The sequence below is a fragment of the Cebus imitator genome, unplaced genomic scaffold, assembly GCF_001604975.1.
Source record: "Cebus imitator isolate Cc_AM_T3 unplaced genomic scaffold, Cebus_imitator-1.0 Scaffold66, whole genome shotgun sequence".
Taxonomy (NCBI): domain Eukaryota; kingdom Metazoa; phylum Chordata; class Mammalia; order Primates; family Cebidae; genus Cebus; species Cebus imitator.
In genome coordinates, this window is record NW_016107381.1 from 4,312,596 (window position 1) to 4,337,482 (window position 24,887).

Consider the following 24,887-nt stretch of genomic DNA (forward strand, 5'->3'; position numbering starts at 1 on the left):
AAAAAAAGAAAATGTAGTGCAGGAAAACCGTCTCTAAGTTTTTCTTCAAGGTCATGCCAGATCAGTTCTTCTCAAACTTTAATATGATTGTGAATCATCAGGGAATATTGTTCAAATGCAGATTCTGATTCAACAGTTCTGGGGCGAGGCCTGAGTTTCTGCATTCCTAGCAAGCTTCCATGTGATGCTGATGTTGCTGGTCTATTGAATTACAAGGAGCTAAAGGCTTCAGAAAAGTTTGACTCCCATAACGCCCATGGTCCAACCCACAACACCCTCAAAGGAGAGACCAAAGAGGAAATGTTTCTGAACCAATCCCTCTTCTTGTTCATTCATTCAGAATCGATCCACGACTTCTAGACCTCAGAAGCACTAAGGGCAGGAGGTCAAGTTTATATGGGGCACAAAGGTGACAGCCATTAGTAATACCCATCACTCACAGTATGCACGTTGCTCCTCAGACCTCATGGCCAAACAGAAGCACCCCCAGGACCTCAATGTGGGCTCTAAAGAGGAAGCCAATGGTCGGGGTTGGGGGAGGATTGGAACAACCTAATCTAAAAATTTAATTATATGGAAATAGTCCCAAATACACAGACCTTGGGCTGGATGTTTCCATTTCCCCCAATTTTTGGTGCCTCACAAATAAAGCTGTTTATGGATGGGGTATATATTTTGTGGTTCCCCAAGTCTTTCATCTGCCTTTTTCTAAAATAATTGTGTTGCTATGATAGTACAGCTCTGGTTTTGGCAACGAGAGGCACCAACTTTTAATAACCTAACAGCACATCTAGAATAATCTCTTCTGCAAACTTAATATGATCTAGATTAAAAGATAGTCCCTGCTAGTGTAAGTTGCTCAAACTTGGGAGAATCAGAGGATTTTGTCTGAAGTTGACTGGTGAGATTCTGCATGAGACATGGAATCCACTAAATTCCTGAAGTTTCAGGAGAAACAATAAAAAATCCTATGAGTTCACACCCCCTCTGCCATTCAACTGATCTCCTTTTCCTCTTCAGTCTTGATCAAGAGCTGACTTTTCTTTGAGATCTCTGGGATTTAAGAAATAAAAGTGGCAGGCACCCCAGTTCTACTTCCCACTAAACACATTTCCCCAGTTTTCGCCAGAGCAAGCAGGAGAAACGCTGCCTTAATTGAGAGACCAGGGTCCTGGGGATGCCAAAGACTTTCAGTTTTATTTGGAATCCATTTTCACAGGGCATCCGAGGTCCACAGCAGAAAATGCAGCTGCCCAGAAAGTACATCAGTTTGAGGGGACAGGTGACTGAGTAAGGGAAGGTCACCTGTTCACCCTTTCAACTGCGTTTGACTGGGATTCCAAATTAGAAGAGGTGGAGCTCCACATGGATCAGCACTTGCTGCAGAATAACTCTCCCATTATCCTCCCACTCCTGCTGCCCAAGCTCTGGTCACCAACAAACCATCTCCATGTTTCAAAGCAAACTCGAACAGGGGAGCCTCTGGCAGGGAGATTAGCAGTGGGTGTGGAATGGAAAGAGGCCCAGAGCTCCTAAAACTCACTGCTGTTGGATGCACAGCTGAATGCCTAAACTGGATGCCTTCACAATGGGGTGTGGGGTTCCTGATTCAGCAACAACTTGATTCAGTTCAGCTTCTACAGGGAGCCACAGTCTTGATCACCAAACCCTCTATAAGCCCCACCACCAGGTCTCCTCTTCTTCTAATAGATGTGTTCTAGGTTAAAGCACTAAGGAGAACACCCGTTCTCCTGGAAGATGAAAAAGAAAGATTAAACTGTGTAACCCTCTCCTTCCTAATCTCCATGCATGTGCATGCGCACGCGCGCAAGCATGCACACACACACACGCACGCGCACACACACACACACACGCACACACACACACGCACACACACACACCTTTCTCTCCTAGCCTATCTTGATATCCCAGCAAAATACTATTAAAAGCTTCAACCAGGAGTCTTTCCTTTAGGCATCTCTTCTACCTCATTCACTGCCAGGTTGTCATCCTAGAACCCTGAATTTTGGAAGGAGATGATAGAATATCTCAAATGGGCTTTTGTCTGGAACTCTGGAGGCCGGTAGGAAACTACAAAATTGAGAGTTTTCTCCATTCCTTCTTGTCCCACATCTTCTGCTGGATAAAGCCTATATTTTTCAAACATCAGGTTGGGAGAGGAATTAAAGCAAAGGGTCCCCACTGCGCAGCAGTGACACCAACACCCATGGGCCCCCTTACCGTTGCACGTGGAGTAGTTGTCTGTCCAGGCTGGCGGCTGGTGAAGGAGGTTGTTGCCGGGGTTGAGATTCATTACACCACCTCCTTCCAGAATCATGATCTGTTAGGAGATCACACAGCCTGTTCAGTCAGTGCCTCTTGGACAAATACCATTTGAAAGTGCAGATCACAGGGTAAATTTAGGAAGAAAATAAAGAGAATGAGTCCTTCCACCCATTGCCTGCCACCCATTGCCAAAGCCTTTTTTGTAAAAGCAAAACTCACGGCAATTAAAAATTTCCAGGTACAATTTTCATATGCATGAGGCAAGTTTTTACAGCCACCCATTCATAAATGAATAATCTCTGATCAGGAATGAAGCAGGAGGAAAATGAAATACCTGCTCCCAGGGCGAGGCTGGCTGGCATCCAAGTGTTGTTTTTTTCTTTTCTTTATTTCTTTATTTTTTTTTTTTTTTTTTTTTTTACAAAAATGAAAATGCCAAGGAGAATTTATTTAAAGTGAAATTTCAATCAATGAAAGCCAGTAGCAGCACAGCCCCAGCACCTGTGTGGGAACTTGAACAGCAATCACACCTGCACACCCAGGAGTAGGTTTCCTCAGTGTGGATATCTGCCACGGACTGAGCTGATCATCAGAGGGCCTCGGTCATATTTTAATAGAGCTCTTCAAGTACCTAGCTTTGTGATAATATCAAGAATCAGTTGATTTCTCTGGCAGACACTGCCCATTTCTGGTAAAGAAAACATTTTTTCTTTCTGGTAACAATTATAACTAGTTTTTTTTCTCCTGTTAGAGACCTGGGGAATTTAGTGGGTTTCCAAGCTGACCTAAATAAAAGTGGCTTCCTCGTCTGCAGGATCATTTTCTCAGTAAAGGACTCGGGAGAAGAGATTTCTTCCGTGGGACTGTTTGGATTTTTTCTATAACAATGTAAACGTTGTACACTTCAGAAATATTGTCTTCAAATGTCCAGCATTCATAATGTCCCTTCTCCCAAGTGGGACACTCTCCACCTTGCAGACCAGAGCCGCAACCGTGCATTCGGTCAGTCAAAGGAAGAGCAGCCTGTTTCCAGATCGCTATTGGGCAATACCCGGAGGCTGTAAAACTCACTTGCTCTTTATAAAATGTTGGGGTGGGGAGAGGAATTCAGCTTTATAGCAGCAATTCATGGAAAATTTTCTGCCCATTTTGGGGAAATTTTGCATCCTCAGGTATTACCAATGTCCACAGGATTAAAATTGACAACCCAGACTATTTTCAGCCCTGGGCATTCCTTCTCCTGATTTAGCTACTGCTCCTCTGGTTCTTTGTAGGGCCTGTGGAGGGGGAAGAGGGGTCTGCAAAAGGCATACAAACATATTCATGTATACATTTATTCAACAAATATTTATCAACCCAATAATGGGCTGGGCACAATTCTAGGTGCTGGGGAGAGAGCAGTGAACTAGGCTAGACACAAACATGTATGATGATCATTTAGCATCATCTTCACTGTTGCTTGGTAAATAATTGAGACTGAATCCAGCCTAAGTAGAAGGTGGAGAAGGAAAGACGGGGTGGGGATGATGGATGCTATAACAGTGAAGAGCCACCAGGCAGGAAGATAGGAGCACTGGGTTCTACGTCCTGGCACCATGCATAGGAGCTTTGAAGCCAGAAGAGCTGGGGTCGATTCCAAGCTTTCCCACTTGCTAGCTAAGGTTAGTACTGACCCAAGTTACCAAACCTCTCTGAACCCCAGTTTCCTCATATGCAAAATGCACCTAATCATACCTCGTCTATACATTGGTTGGAGATTAAATGAGTTTCTGTACCTCGAGCACTTAGCACAAAGTAGGTCACAAATACATGTGAGGTGTTATGATGAGGTGCATCACTAGCTCTGGGGACAACCTGAACCAGAAATCACGCTGGGCCTCAGTTTCCCCACTTGAAAATGTAAAGAGGGTGACTCTACTGATTCGTAAGTTCCCTTTCTGAAAACTTCTTTGATTCTCAAAGAAAACAAACTCAAGTCAAACCTTTCTTTTTCACAATAACTGGGCATTTTCCCATCCAGCTTTGTAGAGCAATTGCCCTAAAGCTAAGAAATCAGACTGGGAACTTCAAGGCGAAAGAAAATCTCCAAGTCCCCAGAGGGGATGGCTGGGGGAAGGAGGGGGGACACAGGGCACAGTCTCTTGTTTGCTCAAGGCTGGGCTTGTTCCTTGCTAGCATTTGCTCAACCACAAGCAGCGTGGAAAGGTTACTGTTTAACCCTGAAAGGGCTGAAGCTCAGAGCCCCGACCATTTGCACGAAGAGACTGGCCTTCCAGGCTTAGGGAGGACAGGCAGGGAAAGGCTTCTCTAAAATTGTTTCACAAGGATTTGCCTGCAGGGTTGTTTCAAAGTGGTCATTTCAGTGGCAGCACCTGCCTGGGCCAACTATGCTTCCTGATAAACAGAAAGCAGGGTGACGTGGAGACTGAGCGCCCAGGCTTTGGAGCTGGGGAGATACAGGCTCACATTCCAGTTCCCCGGGTTACTGCGGGTGACCTGAGACAGTGCCAAGTCTGTCTAGCCAAACACATTCTGATCCTCGCTTTCCGTACCTGATAAATGGGAACAACCCCAAACTCAATAGGTTGTATGAATCAAATGAGGTCGTGCATGTAGAGAGCTTAGCAAGTAGTGAAAAAAAAGAATTTAATAAATATTGCAGAACAGTATAGGCCAGTTCTCTACCTGTGGCCAAATGCCCATGAGCCCCTCTCCTCAGGGCCGACATCATTTTCTACCATGACCTTCTGGAAGCATCCAGAACTTCTCCCAACCCCCAGAGATGCCTTTAAGACAACAGAGTGGCAGTTGCCCCATCGCCATCCTCCCACCAGAGGATGACCTGTGCACAGCATGGCTCCCTGCCGGCAACCCCTTTCCAAGAGAAAGCAGCCAGCATGGTGAGGGGCCCTTTTTTACAGGGCACATTAAGTGGTTACCACTCATAAAAGAGTTTGTGTGGCTTAACCCTTATGAGTCAGAGCTCGCTTGAGCTCACCTGGGCTTGTAAGCAAAGAAGGTCAGCGTCTCCAACCTGGCAGGGAGCTGCAGGGAAAGATGCCCTCAGGGTGGGCCCATGAGGCCCACAGCCAGTGTAGCTGAAGGCCTTTGGCCAAGTCCTACCCTCCTCTGAGGCACAGTTTTTCAGGTGCAAAGTGAGGACATTGGTTCCCAACAGCCTCACAGGACCGTTGAGATGGAATGAAATCATAGATAACCAATATGACTTGAGAATTATGAAAAAAAGTCTTATTATAGCCAACTCACCCACACCCCATACGCTAATGTAGACTTTCTGTGGTATATAGTCATTGCTTTCTGGGGGTATCAGAAGCAATCCTTTAATTAGAAAGTAGGGGAATTATTGAATGCTCTTATTTCTGCTCCCTACTTTACCTTCAGCATAGCTTTCATTATTTTCTTAAAAACTATATACACCATCAAATATGTGGAAGTAGAGACTTTGGAATCTGAGAATCCTGCGTTAGAATCTGGGCTCCATCTTTCAGCCATGTGACCTTGAGCACGCTAACCTTTCTGAGCCTCCATTTCTCACACTGGTTTAGAAATGGGAGGACTGGAGGGGGTTGGGGGGAGATTATTAGTTTCTCCGAAGGCTAAGGGCTGTTTTGAAAGATAAATAATTATGATGGATCTTGTCTAGCACCTGACAAACATGACTCCCATCAAAATCAGTTTCTTTTCCCTTCTTTCAACATTAATTCTCAAGGTGTTCCTCAAACACATTTTGCTTCTTCTGGGACTGAATCCCCAGTTGAGAGCCTAAGTCAGAATGACTCCTCCCTGGGAGTCAAAAGGAAGCTGAGAAAAGGACTTGCTTCTTTCCATTTTCTGCTGGAGGCAGGAACCTCGGATTGGAAGGTAGGGGAGAAATCCTCAGCCACCCTAGGTAGCGGTTAAAACTCAACATCTCCGCCACTGAAATGTGGACAGTCCTTTCTGTGGGGGCTGGCCTATGCATTGTAGGATGTTTAGCAGGACCCCTGGCCCCTACCCTCTAGATGCCAGCAGCACCCCTCCACACATACCATGTCCCCGAGGCAAAAACCACCCCCAGCGAAGAATACTTGTTAAAAAATTCTGGAGGCAGACAGCTCAGGCTTTGCTCTTACTGATGTGCAAGCTTAGGCTGTCCCTTAGCCTTCTTGGGCTGCCATTTCCTCTCTTGGAGAATAGGCTTAGGCTTGCTAAAGGGTTAAATGAGATGAAGCACCTCAAAGCCCATAGCACAGTGCCTGGTACCTATAGAGTAATTGATCTTCGAAGGTTTAAGAGAATACACTGGGTATCAGAGCCACCTTTGTCTGTTCCCAGGTGGTGTGTGTTCTGGGGAGATAGTTTAACTTATTACCTGGGCTATTAAAAACTGCATACACACAAAGAAAAACTATGCCTTTTATTTCAAAAAGAATGACATGAGATCAGGTGCGGTGGCTCATGTCTGTAATCCCAGTACTTTGGGAGGCCAAGGCAGGCGGATCACCTGAGATCAGGAGTTCGAGATCAACCTGGCCAACATGGTGAAACCCCATATCTACTAAAAATACAAAAATTAGCTGGGTGTGATGGTGCACACCTGTAATCCCAGCTACTCGGGAAGTTGATGCAGGAGAATCGCTTGAACCCAGGAGGCAGAGTTTGCAGTCAGCCAAGGTAGCACCACTGCACTCTAGCCTGGAAAACAGAGCAAGACTCCATCTCAAAAAAAAAAAAAAAAAAAAGTGAAATGAAATGTGGATTATCCAGAGATTTTTTTCATATATATCCCCCTATCCTTTTTCATAGGTAGGAACAATTGGAGGGAATGGCATTTGATTTTGAGACACTATTGATTGTCCTGAGGTTGACATTTGTCCCAAACTTCACCTCTTTGTGCAGAAGTTTGTAAGACTGACAGCTGTGGGACAGAATTCAACCCTTTATTTGAAGAGAAGGAGCCGTGTGTGCTACCCAACAGACTGAAGAACCGGCACTCACATCACACCAGGCTTCTTGCCAGGACCTATATAACCCGAGGCAGCAAGTCCCCTACAGATGAGGTGCCATCAGCTCCCCTAAAATTATGAGCCACTGGCGCTTGGCCGATCTAAAATTCTTTTTGCAACAAGAAAGCCCTGTTCTGTGCCAAATGGTAGCCTGAGTCATGGCGGGAGATAGGCCAGCCTCTGCTTCTCACTTCTTAAAAGGCAGTTTCAGGTAAACAGAAACTCTCACAGTGCCCTGAGTTGCAAAGGACTTGGACTGCTTCTGTGCCAGCCACACATAGAGACACATCCCAGCTCCCTGTGCCTGCTTCTCCAGGCTTTCTTTGTCGAGGCCTTGCTTCCAGAGAGCACCATCCTGCCCACCACGCACAGGCCGGACCCATGAAGGGGAGCAGGGGGAACAGAGCACTTGGTCTAACCCTGAAGTTTAAGAGTCTCCCATTTTGGCTGCTGGTCAGTGGCAAATACGGGCATAGCAGAAGGTGAGGCCTGGCCACGGAGACTGGATCCCACTAAAAGCTGAGTTGAGGGGACACATTCAAGAGTGCGAGGAGCTTCAAATGCAGCCCAGTGGTGCTGTGTGTCTTGAGGGAAGCTGTTAGGAGAATGAGGGCTCATGACTCAGACAGTAAGGGTTGAAATGTTGGTACTGCAGCTTGGTGGCTTCTGTTGACCTCGGAGAATTTCTATCCTCTCTACAGCCTCAGTCTCCCCACATAACAAAATTCTACTTTGGAATGTGGAGCTGATATGAAGATTAAATAAGATTGTTTGGAAAGTCCCCAGCATAATGTCTCATATGTAGCAAGTGTCTAGCTTATTAGAGGATCTGCCTGTGAGTCTCCCTTTAAGCTGTGTTGACTGGCACTGGAGACATCCAGTGGGGTAGACTCCTCAGAAGCAGGACAGTGTCATGGTTGGGAGCCCCAGGGTCTTCTGGAGTTACATGGCCACAGTTCAAATCCTGGCTTTGCCAATTTCCTAACAGGGCAAGCTTGGACAAGTTATTTAACTTCTTGGGACCTCAGTTTCCTCATCTATAAAGTAGAGATGATATGAAAAAAGTTGTTGAAAGACAGCAGTGAAATGATATCTGTAAAATGCTTGGAAAAGCATGACACATTGTAAATATTTGATAAATGTTTGCTGGTTTTCATAATAATGATCATAATCATACTTGTAGTTTTTATTTTATTGAACTCCCAAGGAGAAAATTGAGAGCCAAGTTCATTTCAAACAAGGCTTCAAACCTCTCTTATCTGTACAGTCTTCTCCAGTTCCAGCTGACTGGCACAGTTGAGCCCAGGACTGGATCTCCTTGCTCCTCTCTCCCTATTCTGAGAGCTGATGTGTAGACTTTGAACTATGAACAGCAGGGTTTCGACCCTACATGCAGAAGCCATGATGTTCCCCTCTGACTGGGCACAGTTGTTACCCAAAGGACTGAAAGCCATCCCTCCTGCCCCGCTTCTTCTCAGCAGACACACTGCCAAGGCTGCCAAGAGCAGTGGCAGGGCATATGCTCCAAAGCTCTGGGCTGTCAAAGGCTTTGCACTCCCACACACCATGGCTGGTTTGCAGGTGCAAAAAAAAAAAAAGACCAGGAAGAGCAGCATGTCTAAAATGCGAGTCCCTGGCAGAGAGCGGCTGAAGAGTTTCTCTATCCTCCGAGTCCCTTAGCACAGGGAATGCTCCATTACTGCAAGTAATAAGGGTTGGCATTGAGGCTGGTAGGTACAGAAAAGAAAGAAGAACGCCTGGGACTCTAGCAGGGAGCTGGAACCACACATTCCAAGACCTAGGAGGCTCTGCTCAGCCTCAAGATTCCTAACCAGACTAAGGGCTGCTCCACTGGCCTCCCTTCTTAAATATACAGAGTGAACCTCCCAGAAGAGACCAATGCAGGCTTGGGCCTGCTCAGCTGAAGGGAGTTCTTTCTTTTGCTCAGTGATGGGGCTACTGAGACTCAGGATTGAACACTTTAAAAATAGTAATAGTAATAACTTTACTATAGTAATTCAGACGTATTGAATACTTCAAATGTGACAGCTCTGCACTGCTGGTGTAAACATATTATCTCAATGCTCACAACAACTCTAGGAGGCATTATGTCATTTAACAGATGGCCTCTCTGAGGCACAGAGGAATTCTGTGACTTGTTCAAGGTCACACAGCTTAGCAAGAATTGGAGCTAGAAGAGAATTCAAACTCAGGCTGTCTTGCAATAAAATCTGGGAACTTGGTCATTCTCTGCTGAGAAGAGGGTGTTTTGCCAGAGAAGACTCATTCTTATTTTGATCCCCATTCTAGACACGATCACAGCATTCTCCCTGTATCATCTGCTGCCTTAAACCTTTATCAAGCTTATATACAAATATGTATATACATATATATGTATGTATATACATATATACACATATATATGTATATATATACATATGCACACATATATTCACATGCACGCATATATGCATACATGCATATGTAATGTAAATCCTCTCCCTATGATTCGATAGTTATTTTAATTTTGTATTTGGGAAATAAACTGATCCATAATTATTTATGTTTTACCTGAATCAGACCTCAGGCCAGAGAAGATGATTTTCTCCTGCTGCAAGGGTGAAGGTACACTGAAAGCCACCAGGACCACAGAGCAGATCTTAAGCAGGGCTTGCACCTGCATTCCCTGTCCCTAGCCCCAGAGGATTGAGAAAAGGCCATGATCAGCCTTCTTCCTAGCTCCCTTATTCATCTAGCCACATCATCCCCAAACTGCCGCAGAACTGGCTGCCATGTGGGCATTTTGACTCCTGAAGCCAAAGAAGCAATTAGTCCTTTTAAATAATTACTTTTGTGATGACAGCAATACCCAGATCATTCTCAGTCCTTAATCAAAGTTACCAGCAGGTGAATTCACAGCATTTGCCCTGAGGATGTTGCAACAGCTCACTAGCTTCCTGTTTCAGTATGATTGTCGTTTCAAAGGACTACTCCCAAATAAGAGGGAAAAAAAATTCATGTACATGTGAAGGGCAACTGCATATAATACAGACAATCATTTGTGTTTTTACAAATGAGTCAAATTGTGAATCAAGCTTGGGGAATGCATTTGATTCTCTTGGGATTACATCACAGGTAATTTCATAGCCTTATAATGTGTTTTGAAACAGACATTTTTCATGTTCCCAGGGGCAACATCTGAAGTATTATTGCCGGGATTTCAAGGGTTTTCATGACCAATAATGCAGTACTGGGAGGCCAAGTCTGGATCCATGATAGGTACACTTTATTGACTGTAAGCCATTTGGAAATATACATATTATACTGATCTTTATCAGTCTTGGTGTCAGACCCAGACAAGGCGGCACATACTGACAGTGGCAGTCACCCAAGTTGATCAAAAGACAAGCTTGCCTAAGATGACCCCCAGGGCCTTTATCAAACCCATTCAGATATGATAAAGTAAGAATAGGGCAAGCTTTGGATTGTAAAAGGTCACAGAGGCTTTTGAGGTCTCAAAAGAAGCTTTGACTCTCCTCTTCTTCCAAATATTTGCATCCTCCTGGTTTTGCTTGTTTTCTGTGGGCCTCTGTGGACAACCTATCACCATATTATTTGCCAACTTGAAACAAAATAGGTCATAATGCTCAGTCCCCCCATATTGTTAGATTCAACAATGTTTGGCTACAGAAATCCCAGACCTCTAAACTAAAATCTGCATTTCTGCAAACCTCCCTTAATGAAGTATTGAATGTGCTCACCATTGAGAGTTTCTGGTCTATACACCCACCCACTGGCCTCCCTTCCCTTTGCCACCACAAGATGACTAACTCCAGGAGATACGAGGCTTGAAAGAAATGTCCATAAATGCAAGGAAGTCCTTACAAAGTCAGAGACAAAAGATTCAATGTAGAGAATTCAAGCTCTAATCCATCTGCAGATAACTTACTATTATATTATTTGACAGCTTGAAATAAGGCAGGTAATTGCTTAGTTCTGTTAATACCAAATGGTTAAACTCAACAATGTTTGGATACTTGCAAGCATGAGTCTCCGAAAGCCAAACAGACAAATCTGGCCTCAGAATACAGCGCTTGCAGAGGAACGCTGATGGTTGCTCCCATCAGGAGGACCTCAAGACTGGCCAAGCCATCCTTACTCCATTTCACTGCCATCTCAGTCCTTCAAAAGATTACTTAACTACCCTGGACCCAAGACAATTAGTCTCTCAGCCTTCAGCAGAAAGAAACTATCACCAAGAAATGCTTATCCAGCCATTACAATAATGTCTCAGAACCCCTATAATTCATAGATATTTACCAGGTGTCTACTAGATGCCAGGCATTTTGCTAGGTGCTGGGGACACAATAGTAAACAAAACATAGATGCTGCCCTACCCTGATGGACTATTGACAAGGACATGGCTTCCAAAACAATAGTGGTTCCTTCCAAAGTCATCTGAGCTCATTCCCCACCTCCTGCTGTGAATGGAGCCGGGCAAGAGCAGAGGGAGCCAGGCAACCCTCTCTGGCATTTGAGAATGACCAACCTTGAAAAGAATTTCAACTAGGCTTTAAAGCAGGACCGATCCTCTTCTCTCCGGCAACCCCATGCCCTTGCCTTCACAGAAAACTCTGACTAGGACATGGGTTGGCAGACAGGTTAATGCTTCTGAGCTTCACAAAGCAGTCTGAGCCAAAACCAATCTCCGTCAGGGCAGAATAAAGTGGTGGGTTGTCTGGATGGCTGAACGTCTCTCTCCGAGACAATAGGGTGTTTATGTGTAGGAGGGTCAGGAGCAGGTTGTTAACATAAAACCCACCGTAAACAGAGCTGTTAATTCAGTTGCTGGCAGAGGCTTCTGTTATCTTCTGAATACCTCCCAGAGGGTATAAGCCCTACCTTTTCATTTGAGTTGGCAGCAGAGTTATTTTTTTGCACCTGTTGCTCTGCTCCGATAACAACACACTTAAGCATTGATTTGTAGGAAAATAAACAGAAAAAAGCAAAGAAAGGCATCTGCCCAAACAGCCTGAGCTGGTTTGACTGAGTGTTCATGCCGATTTGTTTTTCATATAAAAACCAAAGAAAAATCTGCGTTTTCAGTTTAGATGCTACATTTTCACTCCCTCAATATAAAAAGGGGTATCAAATAGGCCAGCGGGTGCTGGCAAGGCTGAGAAGCCAGAAGACATTGTACTTTTCCATTGGCTGATTCTGTGAGGACACTCAGGGGTGTCCAAGGTCTGCAGAGTGACATGGCCAGCCTCCAGACAGCCAAGGTTCAGATCATGAATCAGATTAACAAGGGCAGAGAAAAGACTGCTGGGATATGATCGAAACCAAAACCACACTCTCCCAAATGGTTGACTTCCAAAAGTCAATACAGTTTAGGGAGTAGGTGTAGTCTCTGGGTTATCTCCTAAAGTGGAGGCTTAGTGTACCCAAACTTCAGTCTAGCCTCTCCCACAGACATCCTACATCCAGCCCTGGGCAAAGGGCATAATTTGAAAACCCCTAGTCCCCAGACCAGTTTTCCCATCGCATAAATGAGGCTAGCCACTCCTACCTCAAAAGCGCGCTGTGTAGACCCACTCATCTCCTGCCAAGAGATTCGAAGTTGCAAGTCCCAGGTGGAAAGGGCCTGAGGTGTCCTAGATGTGATTTCTGTCCTCATCCCTGCATCATCACATGCTCACTTCTCATAGTTTGTCAATATCACATGATAGGCTAAGTCCAAAAAGGGCCACAAGGAGCTAAACAAATCGCTCAGATGGAGATCATGAACCACATTAATTAAGCAATGGCATCAGCACTCAGCCTTCAGCACACACCATCAGAGGAAGGTTTTTAATATGTCTTTTTGGCCAGGCATGGTGGCTTACGCCTGTAATCCCAACACTTTGGGAGGCTGAGGCGGGCAGATCACTTGAGGTCTAGGAGTTCAAGACCAGCCTGGTCAACATGGTGAAACCCTGTCTGTACTAAAAATACAAAAATTAGCCAGGCATGGTGGCAGGCACCTGTACCCTCAGCTACTTGGGAGGCTGAGGCAGGAGAATCACTGGAACCCAGGAGGCAGAGGATGAAGTGAGCCAAGATTGTGCCACTGCACTGCACTCCCTGCCTGGGTGAGAGTGAGACTCCATCTCAAACAAAATAAAAATAAAATAAACTCATATCTCTTTTTAAGCTTCATAGAAGAAAGCACAGTCAAGGCAACATGCAACATTTCACCAGACAAACATCTTGCCACAGTGTTCTCTGGGCCCTGGGGGGTTCATGGGAGAGGGTGTGATTTCTCTGGTCCGTGGGGGCTCCAGTCAGACCACTGGCTTAATGAGGGAGGGGGCTTACAGCAGTGGGGAATGGCCTGAGAAATGTTGCCTCTCCAGGAGCATTAAGAACTGGGTGTTCCGACAGGGGAGGGATATGGCTGGCTGAGCGTTCCCAGGCATTCTTGTCATGAACAGGGCAGGGAGTGGAGTGCTTAGAACCAAATCGGGCAGCAGAAAAATAAAAGATTTAACAACATCCTTAGTTGACTGAAAAATAAATAAGACCAGCTGTACAGGAATGTGGGAAGGGTGGAGGACGGTAAGGGGTGGGGATTGGAGCCAGGGAGGGGTCAGGATGGACTAGGACAATGGATTTGACCATTTCAAGAGTCAAGTTTCCTCCTAGGAAAAGACCAAGATGTTCAAGTCAAGGGAAGATTAATAACCCCCAGCTCAGAATCTGGAAGACTATATAATTACTAAACAACAACAAAAACTGTAACAGTGATAATAGTTCATATTTGTTGAGGGTTTAAAATATGCTAGAAATAGAACTAGACATTACATGAATTATCTCATTTAATCCTCACAATAACCTTAAATGTTAGTACTAATATTAGCACCATTTTATAGATGTGGAGGCAGAGAGGTTAAGCAACTTTTCCAAAGACATGCAGTTAGCAAATGGACTAGATATATTATAACAAGTGTACTTGGGAAGGGGTGGGGAAAGCAACATAATTCTTTTGAAATTATTTGAAAATGGATCCTTGTGTTTCTAAAGAGGAGAAGGATATGTCTTAGGACCTCATACTTTTAATTTGAATGTTGAGATCCTTTAAGCACAGCTCCCACGTTTTCCACCAAATGTGAATAGGAGTCATATTGATCATCCTTGTGCCCTAATATGGAAGCTCCCTTACAGTACAAATCAGTCTGGATGCTACAGAACACCAGTTCACAGCCACTCAAACCCATCTATCAGAACTTCAGTCTGGCTTCCTTCTAAAGGCTCCAGATTGGCTCAGGGGTTAGGACTGACTGCCTGAAGCCACCTCAGGCTTATTAGTCATGATAAAAGAGCAATAATAACAGCAAAAAAAAAAAAAAAAAACTTGGAAAATGAAGAGTGAGTTATGGCTCTTTTGAAGAGAGCCTGATGTCTCAGGCATCACAGATTGGTCCTGATAACAGACTTGCTTGTGTTGTGAACATCACTGACTGACCATGAAAATGTTATTGGGGGAGCCTGAATTCCATCACTCAGACAAAGAAATCTAGGAAAAGTCTTCTCCTCTTCCACCATCACTACATCCATGGCCCTGTTTTGAATGTTGGAACAGTTTACAAAAACTTAACCCTAAAATACCGACAGAACTTCATAAGCCTTATTTTCTTAGCATCCTTGCAGCTTAAGAAGCAAATGACATCTTAATGTTCTCACAAATTAGAGGACCTCTTCTTTAGAAGAAGTAGCTTTCCTTTTGTAGAGATCTTCATTCAATAGCAGCAGGCAAGAAAGCTGAGTTTGTTTTCAGAGCCTGCCTATGAGAACACTAGACTCATGGCACACCAGGTCTCATTTTTCCTTCCAGAACAGACTTCATTCTCCTTCTCCTGGTTCACTGGTTTATGTAGCAAGCCCTCTGGAAAATAAAACCATGAAAACCCACCAGCAATGCCAGCAACTCTCTACCAGAAAGGTTTTTCAAGGTATTAAATCCCTTCCAGCCAATTATTCAGCCATCCTTCCAGTTGTTTGGAGCAAACTTTTGGAGTTCAAACAAAACTATAAAACTCACTAACTCAAAAACTCCATCCTCCCTCCTCAATAGGCCATAATTTTTCACCAAAAGTTGCATGGATGAGCCTGATAAAAATGAGCAGGGGCCTCTCTGCAGCAGCGTCCCAGACTCCTAGCCTCAGGAGTTGCCACACGTTCCATTTCACCACAACCAGAGGCAGGACCAGCTACATCATTTGCAGAGCTCAGCATAAAAGGAACATGCAGGACCCTTTGTTCAAAACTTATGAAGAATTTCAAGAGGGCAACAGCAGAGCCTTAAACCAAATCCGGAACCTTTCTAAGCATGGGACCCTGTGGAGCTGCACAAGTTGCACGCTCGTGACATCAGCCTTCTGCAATAGGTCAGTCCCCACTTTTGCCTTCACCTGTACCCATGTTTCATGACCGTGGGTGGGCAGGGGATCTCTTCTGTCTTTGTTCCATACACCACCTCCTGAGGTAGTTGGGAGGATTAAACTAAATATGACATTGAACAGTCCGGGAACCACCCAGCTTAGAGCAGGCACTCAACAAATTACCATTCTCATTCTTACTATTATCTTCATTATGCCAAAGTCCCTTCGCAACCCCAAGACTACCCATAGGCAGGAATATATGGGAAGGACATATTCCCCTTTTGACAGAGACCATCTATCAACTGGTGCTGTGCAGAAGTCATTTTGTTAGTCCTGTGCAAGAAAATGCTGTAAATTAGGTGTTCTTAACCTTTCATCTGTATGATGGATCTGTTTTGTAATCTAGTGAGGCCTACGAGCCTCTTCTCAAAATAGTATTTTTACATGACAAAGTAAAATGTTATAAGATTTTTAAAAATTTATATTAAAATACAATATCAAAATATTTTTTAAAGTAAATGCATGATATCATATTATGTCGGTTTTGGTTTTTTTATTTTTTGGTTTTTGGTTTTTTTTGAGACACAGTCTCACTCTGTTGCCCAGGCTGGAGTGCAGTGGCTTGATCTTGGCTCACTGAAACCTCTGCCTCCCAGGTTCAAACAATTCTTCTGCCTCAGCCTCCCAAGTAGCTGGGATTACAGATGTGTGCCACCACACCCAGCTAATTTTTGTATTTTTAGTAGAGATGTGGTTTTGGCATGTTGGCCGGACTGGCTGTTTTTGTAATTACTTTTAATGGCAAGAATTGAAATTACTTTTGCACCAACCTAATAACAATATATGTGCTTCTTCATTAATATATTGAATATCTACCTAGTGCAGATCTAACTTGATATCAAATATCCACATTTTGAGATATATGTAACAGGTGTAATGAGATATGAAAATGTGATTTCTCTTGGTGACATCACAGTTGCAGCTAATACTACTGTGAAGTTTTGTCTACATTCATATGGAAAGAAAATGTTAAATTTTAGTTAGAGATTAATGAAAATAAAGACAATTTTTTTACATCCAAGTTCACAGAAACCCTGAATTTAACCTTGGACCCCAGGTTAGGAATCCTTGCTGTTTTACTAATAACAAGAACTACTTATTCAACTCAGATAACTTCTAGGAACCACATTTGCATGACCAGAAACCTCATTTGAATAATTTACCAAGAGGTAGACCCCAGAGTGTCTGGGCAAAAGAAGTAAGTAGAATTTTTTTTTTCCCAAAGCCTCTAAAATGTCCAAGATTAATGACCTCAGTATCAGTGGTCAGTAGACATCTGGAGACATAATCAGGAATTTTAGAGGTGGACAATGGTATACTCATGCTTAAAAGCTAGTCATGTGAACTGCCTGGAGGAGAATCAGTATTTTCTGCAGGTCCCTACATGCCAGGCATCAGGACACAAGTATAGGGACATGCTGCGTACCCACTCACCCCAGGTCTTTCCAGGACCTCCTTGGTTGTGGTTTGCAGCTGACTCAAAACGAGGTTCAATTTGGAGGTCTCCCTTAAATATGGTTCATCCATCCCCCTGCTGCCCACCTTTCCAGTAAAAACCCTATTGCATTTCTTTCCCAAGGTCACAGTGAAGAACCAACATTGATCACCACACACACACACACACACACACACACACTTAATACACATCCATTCTGACCCAACAGAAACTCACTAAAAACACCCAAACTGAGGATTTAACTTTGAGGTCCATTCCACAAATTACTAAATATTTACTCACAAGCTTTTGTTCGGGTGCTTTCACATTCTTTGTTTAATTTGATCCTTACAGCAGCCCAGGACAGTAGATGTTATTAACTCCATTTTCCAGATGAAAAAACTTAGATGCTAGAGCTTATGTAATTCACTCAAAGTCATTCAACTGCCCAGTGGTAGAGTCCAGTCTGAACTCAGGTATCTGGACTCTACGTCCAGTGGTCTTCACACCACATTTCAGCAGGTTCCAAGCAACAAAAACTCTTAGCCTCCTACCCCTTCAGATATACATGCAGTCAAATTTGACTCTATCAACCTTCCTCAACTCACAGCCTTTTGCCTAATGGAATCAAGGTGACTGAAAGGTGAGCTAGGTGCACTCTAATTTTCTAAGTGGGCATGGTGGAGACAGAGGCTGAATTTAGAGTCAAATCTAGAGTCCACTGCAAAGACAAAGCAAGTCTTATCATTAGTCACCATGATGACAAGATTAAAAATTACTTCATCTTTCAGACTCTGCTGACCTTATTATCCAGAATGTATCATCAGCCCTACTGAGGAGAATTTTTTTAAGGTTCCTAATGAGAAGCCTGGAATAATCTCCATGAGATATTTCAGTCTCCATTGCTCTATTCAAAAAGTAGAAGACCCTCTTCTTACTCCAGGAAAAGCTCAACAGACTTTTGGGGACGTTGTATCAGGATGAGAAAGGGCTGGATGGGCAACAGAAATTTTTCAAAGCCATAGTTCGGCCAATAAGAGCCCAGCCCCCAAGATGATTTATTGTGCATCTGTGATAAAAAGTGAGGCAGAAAAGCAGCTATGAAATTTTATGTTCGTAATTATAACAACATCAAAGAAAAAGGACATTGAGACAGGGTCATATAAAAGTAAAAACAAGTTGTTACGGTAAAATATGAGGTGGTCTATTAGTCTAAAAATCCAACTATTAAAACAGGCATTTTGGTTTCTTTTTATTTTTGGCTTTGTTTTAATCAGAAAGCACATTTTGTATGCACCTATACTGGCCATATTTTAAATAAGTAGGCAAGTACCCTTAATAACAACTAAGATGCTTCTGAGTTAAGAAGTGAGGAGGATTCCCAGGGCCAGGATGTGCAGCAAGATTGGAGGAGGAGAGATAATGCGGACCAATCGACCAGAACAAGGGGCCCGGCCCCATAAAACAAACCAAAGACAGAATGTGGTTAGTGCTAGTGAAATCCGTTTTCATAGGAGTATTTTACAGGGTGTCTCTTTTAAAACAAGGTCAATTAAAACCCTAGGAGCCTCTTTAAATGGGCCACCCTGCTTGGCCCTGTTGCAAGTTCTGGTTTCTCCAAATACAAGGTTGAGGCTCTCTGGGTATATCATGGTCTCCAGGTTAGGCTGCTCGATGGCTCGGCCAGCCACAGGGTCTTCCTCTGGGATAAGTGAGTCCACATACATTCGATCTACTCAGTAAGTCATGGATAATCAGTCAAGCAAGCTCATCAGTACTATACAAACTCGGTAGACATCACGAGTGCCTCAGTGTCCATTTTCCGGCAGGCTGCTTTGGTGTTTTATAGAAGACACCAGTAGAGCACCTGCCACTGTGCATAGACTTCTCCCCGCGGTCACACGACAGTCCACTCCATCCACTTCTACCCTCCTACCAGCTTGAGACACATGAGGCAAATTGACAAAGCTGGATTTTGTCACAGGAGTAGATTCTAACATCCCTAATAAAGGCTCCAGGTGTCAGGTCTCAGCACTTCCACTAGTTATAGAGCCCTTAGCCAAAATGCTGAAGGCCCTAAAGAAGCCATTTAAAGGCTCTTGCTAATCTTTCCTGTCTCATCCTTAGAAGTCTTCTCCCACCTGTTGTCAGCTTTCACAGATTCGTGCTAATCCTACTGACCCCCAGGCACTCCCACCACCCCAATCACCACAGCCACAGAATCTAAGAGTTAAAGTGGATCTTAAAGATGATCAGATTCAAACCCTTTTGTCCAGAGGAGGAAACTAAAGCCTGGCAAGGGGGAATATGTGGTCTTGGCCACACAGCTCTGCCAGGGCTGGAAGACCAGGTCCCTAGACTGCCGTCCAGAGCACCTTCCCTGCACTGTGCTTCCATCACTCCAAAACTGGAGTCTGAAATTCTTCGGGGAAGATTCTTAAAGAAATATTCTTCCCCTCTGAAGTATAATAAACATTTTAGCATATAACTCGGAGCGATCCCTGGAAATTCCTGCTTCAGCACATCCTGGCTTCCGGACCTCAATGCCATTTGGCTTGAAACTATGTCCCACCCTAAGAATAGCTGGGGTGACAAGCCATCCTCCCTGCACTGTGTTTCCTGCACAGCTTAGTAGCTTGGCCCTGTGAAACCTCATTCGATTTAAGTAATCACATTTTTTATAACAGCATAATTGTTTGCTCTTTAGAACAAATCTATTATCCTAAAATCTTATTCTTAAAAATTAGATATGAAAATGTGAAATAAACTTAATGATCCATGCCCTCCTTTCGGTTGTACAGCAAGAGATTTAAGAAAACCTGAGCAAGGTGTGGCTGCCCTCCTGCCTCTGTCTTCAGATGGCAATCCCCATCGCAGACCTGGCTTACCCAAGCTGAAAGCCACAGCACCGCGTTTGGTTTCCCAGTAACAAAGGCAGGGTGAGAATGTGGTCTCTAGACACCAAGGCTGCAGTGGAGCTAATGCCTCCCAACCAGGGCCCCACCCACAACAGAAATGATTGTCACGTCAACTCTACCAGAGGGCTATCTTAACAAGAGAAAGGGGCTGAAACAGCAACAAAATGGTATCGCTGAAAATCAGGCTCAAGCTTTAGATTGAGTTCCTTAAAACCATGACATTGTTTCTCAAATGTGTTAGCAGATTCTACGATGGCTTTCTTGGTCTCCACCCCACCCCTAACCCAGAGGTCTCTGGAAATCACATCTGTGTGAAAGGGCATAGAGATGACTCCATCTAGAGGAAGGGAGAAAAGACAATAACTTCTCAATAATCTGTATAAGCTTCTGTGTCTGTGCTTGATGCTGTGACATGAAGCGGGAATCTTGTCCTGGGCTTTCAGAAAAGCAAAATGGTCTAATGATCACAACCCAGTGCTCAAATCCCCAAAGTTGGGGAGATTGGGTGGGGCAGGGGGTGGAAAGATATGGAGGAAATAAAACATCGCAAGATTCCAGAAAGCAAAATTCTACTTCCTTAGAAGTAAACTTTGGCCAGATGCACTCACATTCTGACCTGACACCCGATAGGAGTTCCTTCCAGTTTCCAATTCACTAATTGAAGGCAACCTAGTAAACCCTTTAACCTCTCAGTTTCCATTTTGTCCCATACCTTCAAGGAGTCAGAAAGATATTGAAAGAAGATCAAGGTCAAGCTGATCAATTAATGGGAGCATTTAGGGTACCCATAAACATGGAATTATGAGTGAGAATGTAGGGCTTTTCTTAAGTCCAAAAGGCCAAAGACACTTCCATTAGTAGATCACAATAGATTAATATATTAAAAATGGACAAAAATACCCAAAAAGGATTATTTGAATTTAACAAATAAGTGCTTTTTAAGCAAAAAAAAGAAAAGATACCATTGAATTTGAGCCGTTTCACAACAAATGAGAATTGAATCAAACACATCATCCTGCCCACACTACCTTGAAAGGTCTTGATGATGACCACCATCTTGCCCGGTTATGTAAGATAACTTACAGCTATTCCCTCAAAGGGACTTTCATTTAAAATGCCTCTGTAAAATATTTTGGAAACATGGTGAAGTATTGTCTCCATTACATTTACTATTTTTTTCAAGTTCAACTACAGACCTCCAAATAACTCTCAATTAACATTCCACCATGATTTTTAAATACCATTAGCCATTGGTGTGAAAATGATGTGGTCGACATGACTCCATATTATAAGAAGATGGAATTGGTGAGTTATTTCATAGTCCCAGAATTTTAAGTCACAAAAAGAGGAAAAGTGGATCCTTCTGCAAACTTCAAATGCAGCTGTTAAAGTCAATTCTTAAAATCTCTTAAGAGCCTTTTCCAAAGCATCTCCTAACCACGAAATTCTTCCTAATAACATATCTTCTCTTCTGTTAGAAATAAATCTTTCCCTTGACCCCAGTGGAATTAACACATAGCCATACAGGATCTCTAATTGCCCTTTTACACATTGAAAGACTCTCTGAACACATCTTCACCCCCATGGCTGCAGAACCAACTCCTGAATTAGACCTTCCGTTAGTAAGTTCTTGGAATCTATTCACTCACTTTTTCCCTGTTACCAAGGTGAGTGCAAATAGCCAGCAGAGACACCTGTGAACTTGGACTCAGAATCATACACTCCATCTTAAACACACACACTCCCACCATACTGGAAGCATGATAAATCAGCAAAGATGGATGGTGAAAATGTCACTTTCCCACCTCAGTGTGATATTTACCAACAAGAAGTAATTCCCCACCGTTCCCAGGTCAGTCCACACTGGGGCTAAAATTTCTCCACAGTGTCCAAGCAAAATCAAAAGAATCCCTGTCTTAGAAGGCATTTGTTGCTGCTGAGTCACAACTGCCTGTCTGATCATAGTCTCCCAAAATGGAGTAAACAAAGGGTTAGTTTGTCCCCTTGTTATACAGTGAAGCCCTTTACCAAAATTTATTTTTGTTTTTTCTGGATTTTTTTTTTTTTTTTTTTTTTTTTTTTTTTTTTTTTTTTTTTTTTTTTTTTTTTTTTTTNTTTTTTTTTTTTTTTTTTTTTAGATATTCAGCTCTCCCCAATACGCCTGCCTGCCCTGGCTGCCTGGCCACTTTTTCCAGTGTGGATGTGTATGTTCTTGCCTCTTTCTAGCCATTTTCCAGTTCTAAAACATATTAAAAACAAATTGCCCTTTCCCCATAGCTCAGGTCAGAAAAATTACCAGTAGAAGACATCTCTAGAAAGCAAGACCGTGTACTCTGAACACTAACAGCTATATAGCCAACCAGTTCTTTGCTGAGCTATATTAGAGCCACCTATCTCCAGCTGCCTATTTGTTTAAGAAGAATTCAACCCAGGGAAGTGGTCTTGCCGCACAGACACAGGGAAGCCAGGGGGCTTTTAAATTCACCAAGATTAGAGGTCCAGACAATGCAGGAAATTCACAGATAATATCCAAAGTAGCCAGCTGGCCCTTTAAAGACATAAAATTCTGATTTGACCCAGTGAGGTAAGCCCAGGTAAGGTGAGCTTCACTTCCTGCCAGCTGTCTCCAAGAGTCTGTTCTAGTTTTATCTCTCCGGTTTAAGGCAGGCTTCTCCTTCCACTCAGGTGTTTGGATTCCAGATTCAAAAGAAGTTTTAAAAATCAGGACTTACCTCATTTACCTAAAGATTCTGGGTGGGAAATCCAATAGCTGTGGCTGATGGAGGGGAGGCAGTAGGCTGCAAGCTCACCAGCTCCTACGGGGTTGGGGCACCACGGGTGTTATCACGACTGAGCCCTCATCAGAGTGAAGATAAATGCATATGACAATAATTTTAAATCATTTTGTAGGATGTTAAGCAATAAGCCACCAACCGGGAATTCCCTAAGCTACTTCCCCCTCTTCTGATTGGCTGCCTAGCCCTTTAAAAAAATAAAATAAAGGATTACAAACATTGGTTCATTTGCATTTGGCCAACTCACACGTTAGCGTTCAAACAAAACAGGTCTAACCAGGTAATGCCTGTGTCTCAAGAACAGAGAGACAACCTGTTAATGGATGAGGAATTGATTTGGTGGTGACTGTTGTTTTCAGCTCAGAAGCTGTTTCAGATGAAAAGCACCCTGCTCACCATAGATACTATCGGGAAGAGGGAATGTAAAAGCAAAGTGAGCTGAAGTCCACATCTGGAGGAGATGATGGCATAGGGGACTAGGGGACCCTCTAGAGCACCTGTCTCATTTGTTAGTGTGCATTTAGTCCACCCGGCTTTGGCATCAAGACTTTTGCCCTAGCTATATAAGTACCAGGCTCTGAAGGGGCTCCCAGCAAGATCCCTCTCCAGGCACCATGACTGCCTCTTTGACAGAGACTCTTGGCAATTCAATGGACTTTGAAAAGCCTATCTCCCCTGGCTCCAGGTAAGAGCCTTGAGAGGTTTGAAAGGGAAGGTCCTGGGAGGGAGGGTCCCTTACGAGGAGATGTTCAGGACAAGCAGTCAACTCTCAAATATGCAAGAGCTGATTATCCGGTTGGTGGATTATCTAGGTTCTTCACTTCCTCTTGACACTTACATGATCTTTTTCCTAAAGGATTATTGACACTCCCTATAGAAGCTAGAGATGAGAAGACCAAAATGCTGAAACTAGAAATAAAACAGTACAGTTTGGACAAGAAGAAGGTGGAATATTAGGGAGGATCTATGGAGTTTAAATACCCATCTAACCTCTATTCTCTTGGGCCAAGGGACATATGGGGAGTCGTCTGTACCTGCGTCACTGGGACACAAATGTACCTTCTCCCATACAGGTGAGTGACTGCTCCTAGCAAAGAAAAATACCATCCCCTCACCATCAACTTTCCCTGTTGAACCTTCCAGGACACTGGCCTGGCATGAGAGAAGCGTCTAAGCAGATTTCTTTGACTCAACGGGCCTCCCCTTTGTGGGAGAGGGAAGGGAAGTTGAAGTTTGGCAGAGATGAAGATTTTGTGTTAAAAAACCAAGAAGTTCCTTGTGTTAAAAAGGAGGAAAAAAAAGATCTGCTTATGGCCAAAGGCTGACCAAATAGAATGAAAAGTGGTTGTTATATTAAGGGGGAACAGTAGTATTAGTTCTTTCTTGCTTTTTTTGTTTTTTCCTAGTTTATGTAACATGAATTCAGAAGTTTCCGAAAGTGTAAAAGACTTGATGGGAGGACAAGGGTGGACTTGGGAAGGTCTTGGAAGCTGGGCAGATCTTGAAGAAGGTCTTTGAGGGTTTGGCCAGTGCTTTTTAGCAGAGTTCTAACAAGTCCCTCTGCCTCCCTAACCTGATCCAGGCGTTCCCACCCTTCCCTACTGCTCAACTCTGTGAACTTGCCAAGGGCCCTGTTAAAATGCAAATGTAAACTCCGCCCCCCACATTCACTGATTAAAAACAACAATTTTCATTACTGCCCATTATCACATTAGCCCCAATTAGTCTATCAGCTCCAGATCTGAGAGCAGGGCCCTGAGGGAATGGCCTGCTGGAGTTTTGCTTGAGAGACGAATCTGCCACAACCTGAACTACACTCCACCCACTGCAGGGCATTCCTGTGTGGTGATGGTGAAGGGGGGAAGGTAGTGGGGGTGCATACACACGTGAGAGCATGGAAGCATTAGTGCTAGAGCCTGCAGGACTCTAGGGAAGCACACTTGGCCTTCTTTACTCTGTTGCCTGAG

General features: G+C 43.7%; 1 protein-coding gene across 7 annotated transcripts in view; it reads right to left on the reverse strand.

Moving 5' to 3' along the window:
- EHF (ETS homologous factor) overlaps positions 1-23,045 on the reverse strand; it is a 41,453-nt gene extending 18,408 nt beyond the window's left edge. For 2 of the 7 annotated variants that reach the window (XM_017530531.2, XM_017530529.2), the window contains exons 1-2: positions 22,858-23,045; positions 2,242-2,341 (exon numbers count right to left, since the gene is read on the reverse strand). In XM_017530531.2, the coding sequence (XP_017386020.1) occupies positions 2,242-2,338 (97 nt within the window). In that variant the 5' untranslated portion in view covers positions 2,339-2,341; positions 22,858-23,045. The other 5 variants (XM_017530530.2, XM_037739252.1, XM_037739253.1 and 2 more) reach the window with 5 other exon arrangements.
- Positions 23,046-24,887: the final 1,842 nt, after the last annotated feature.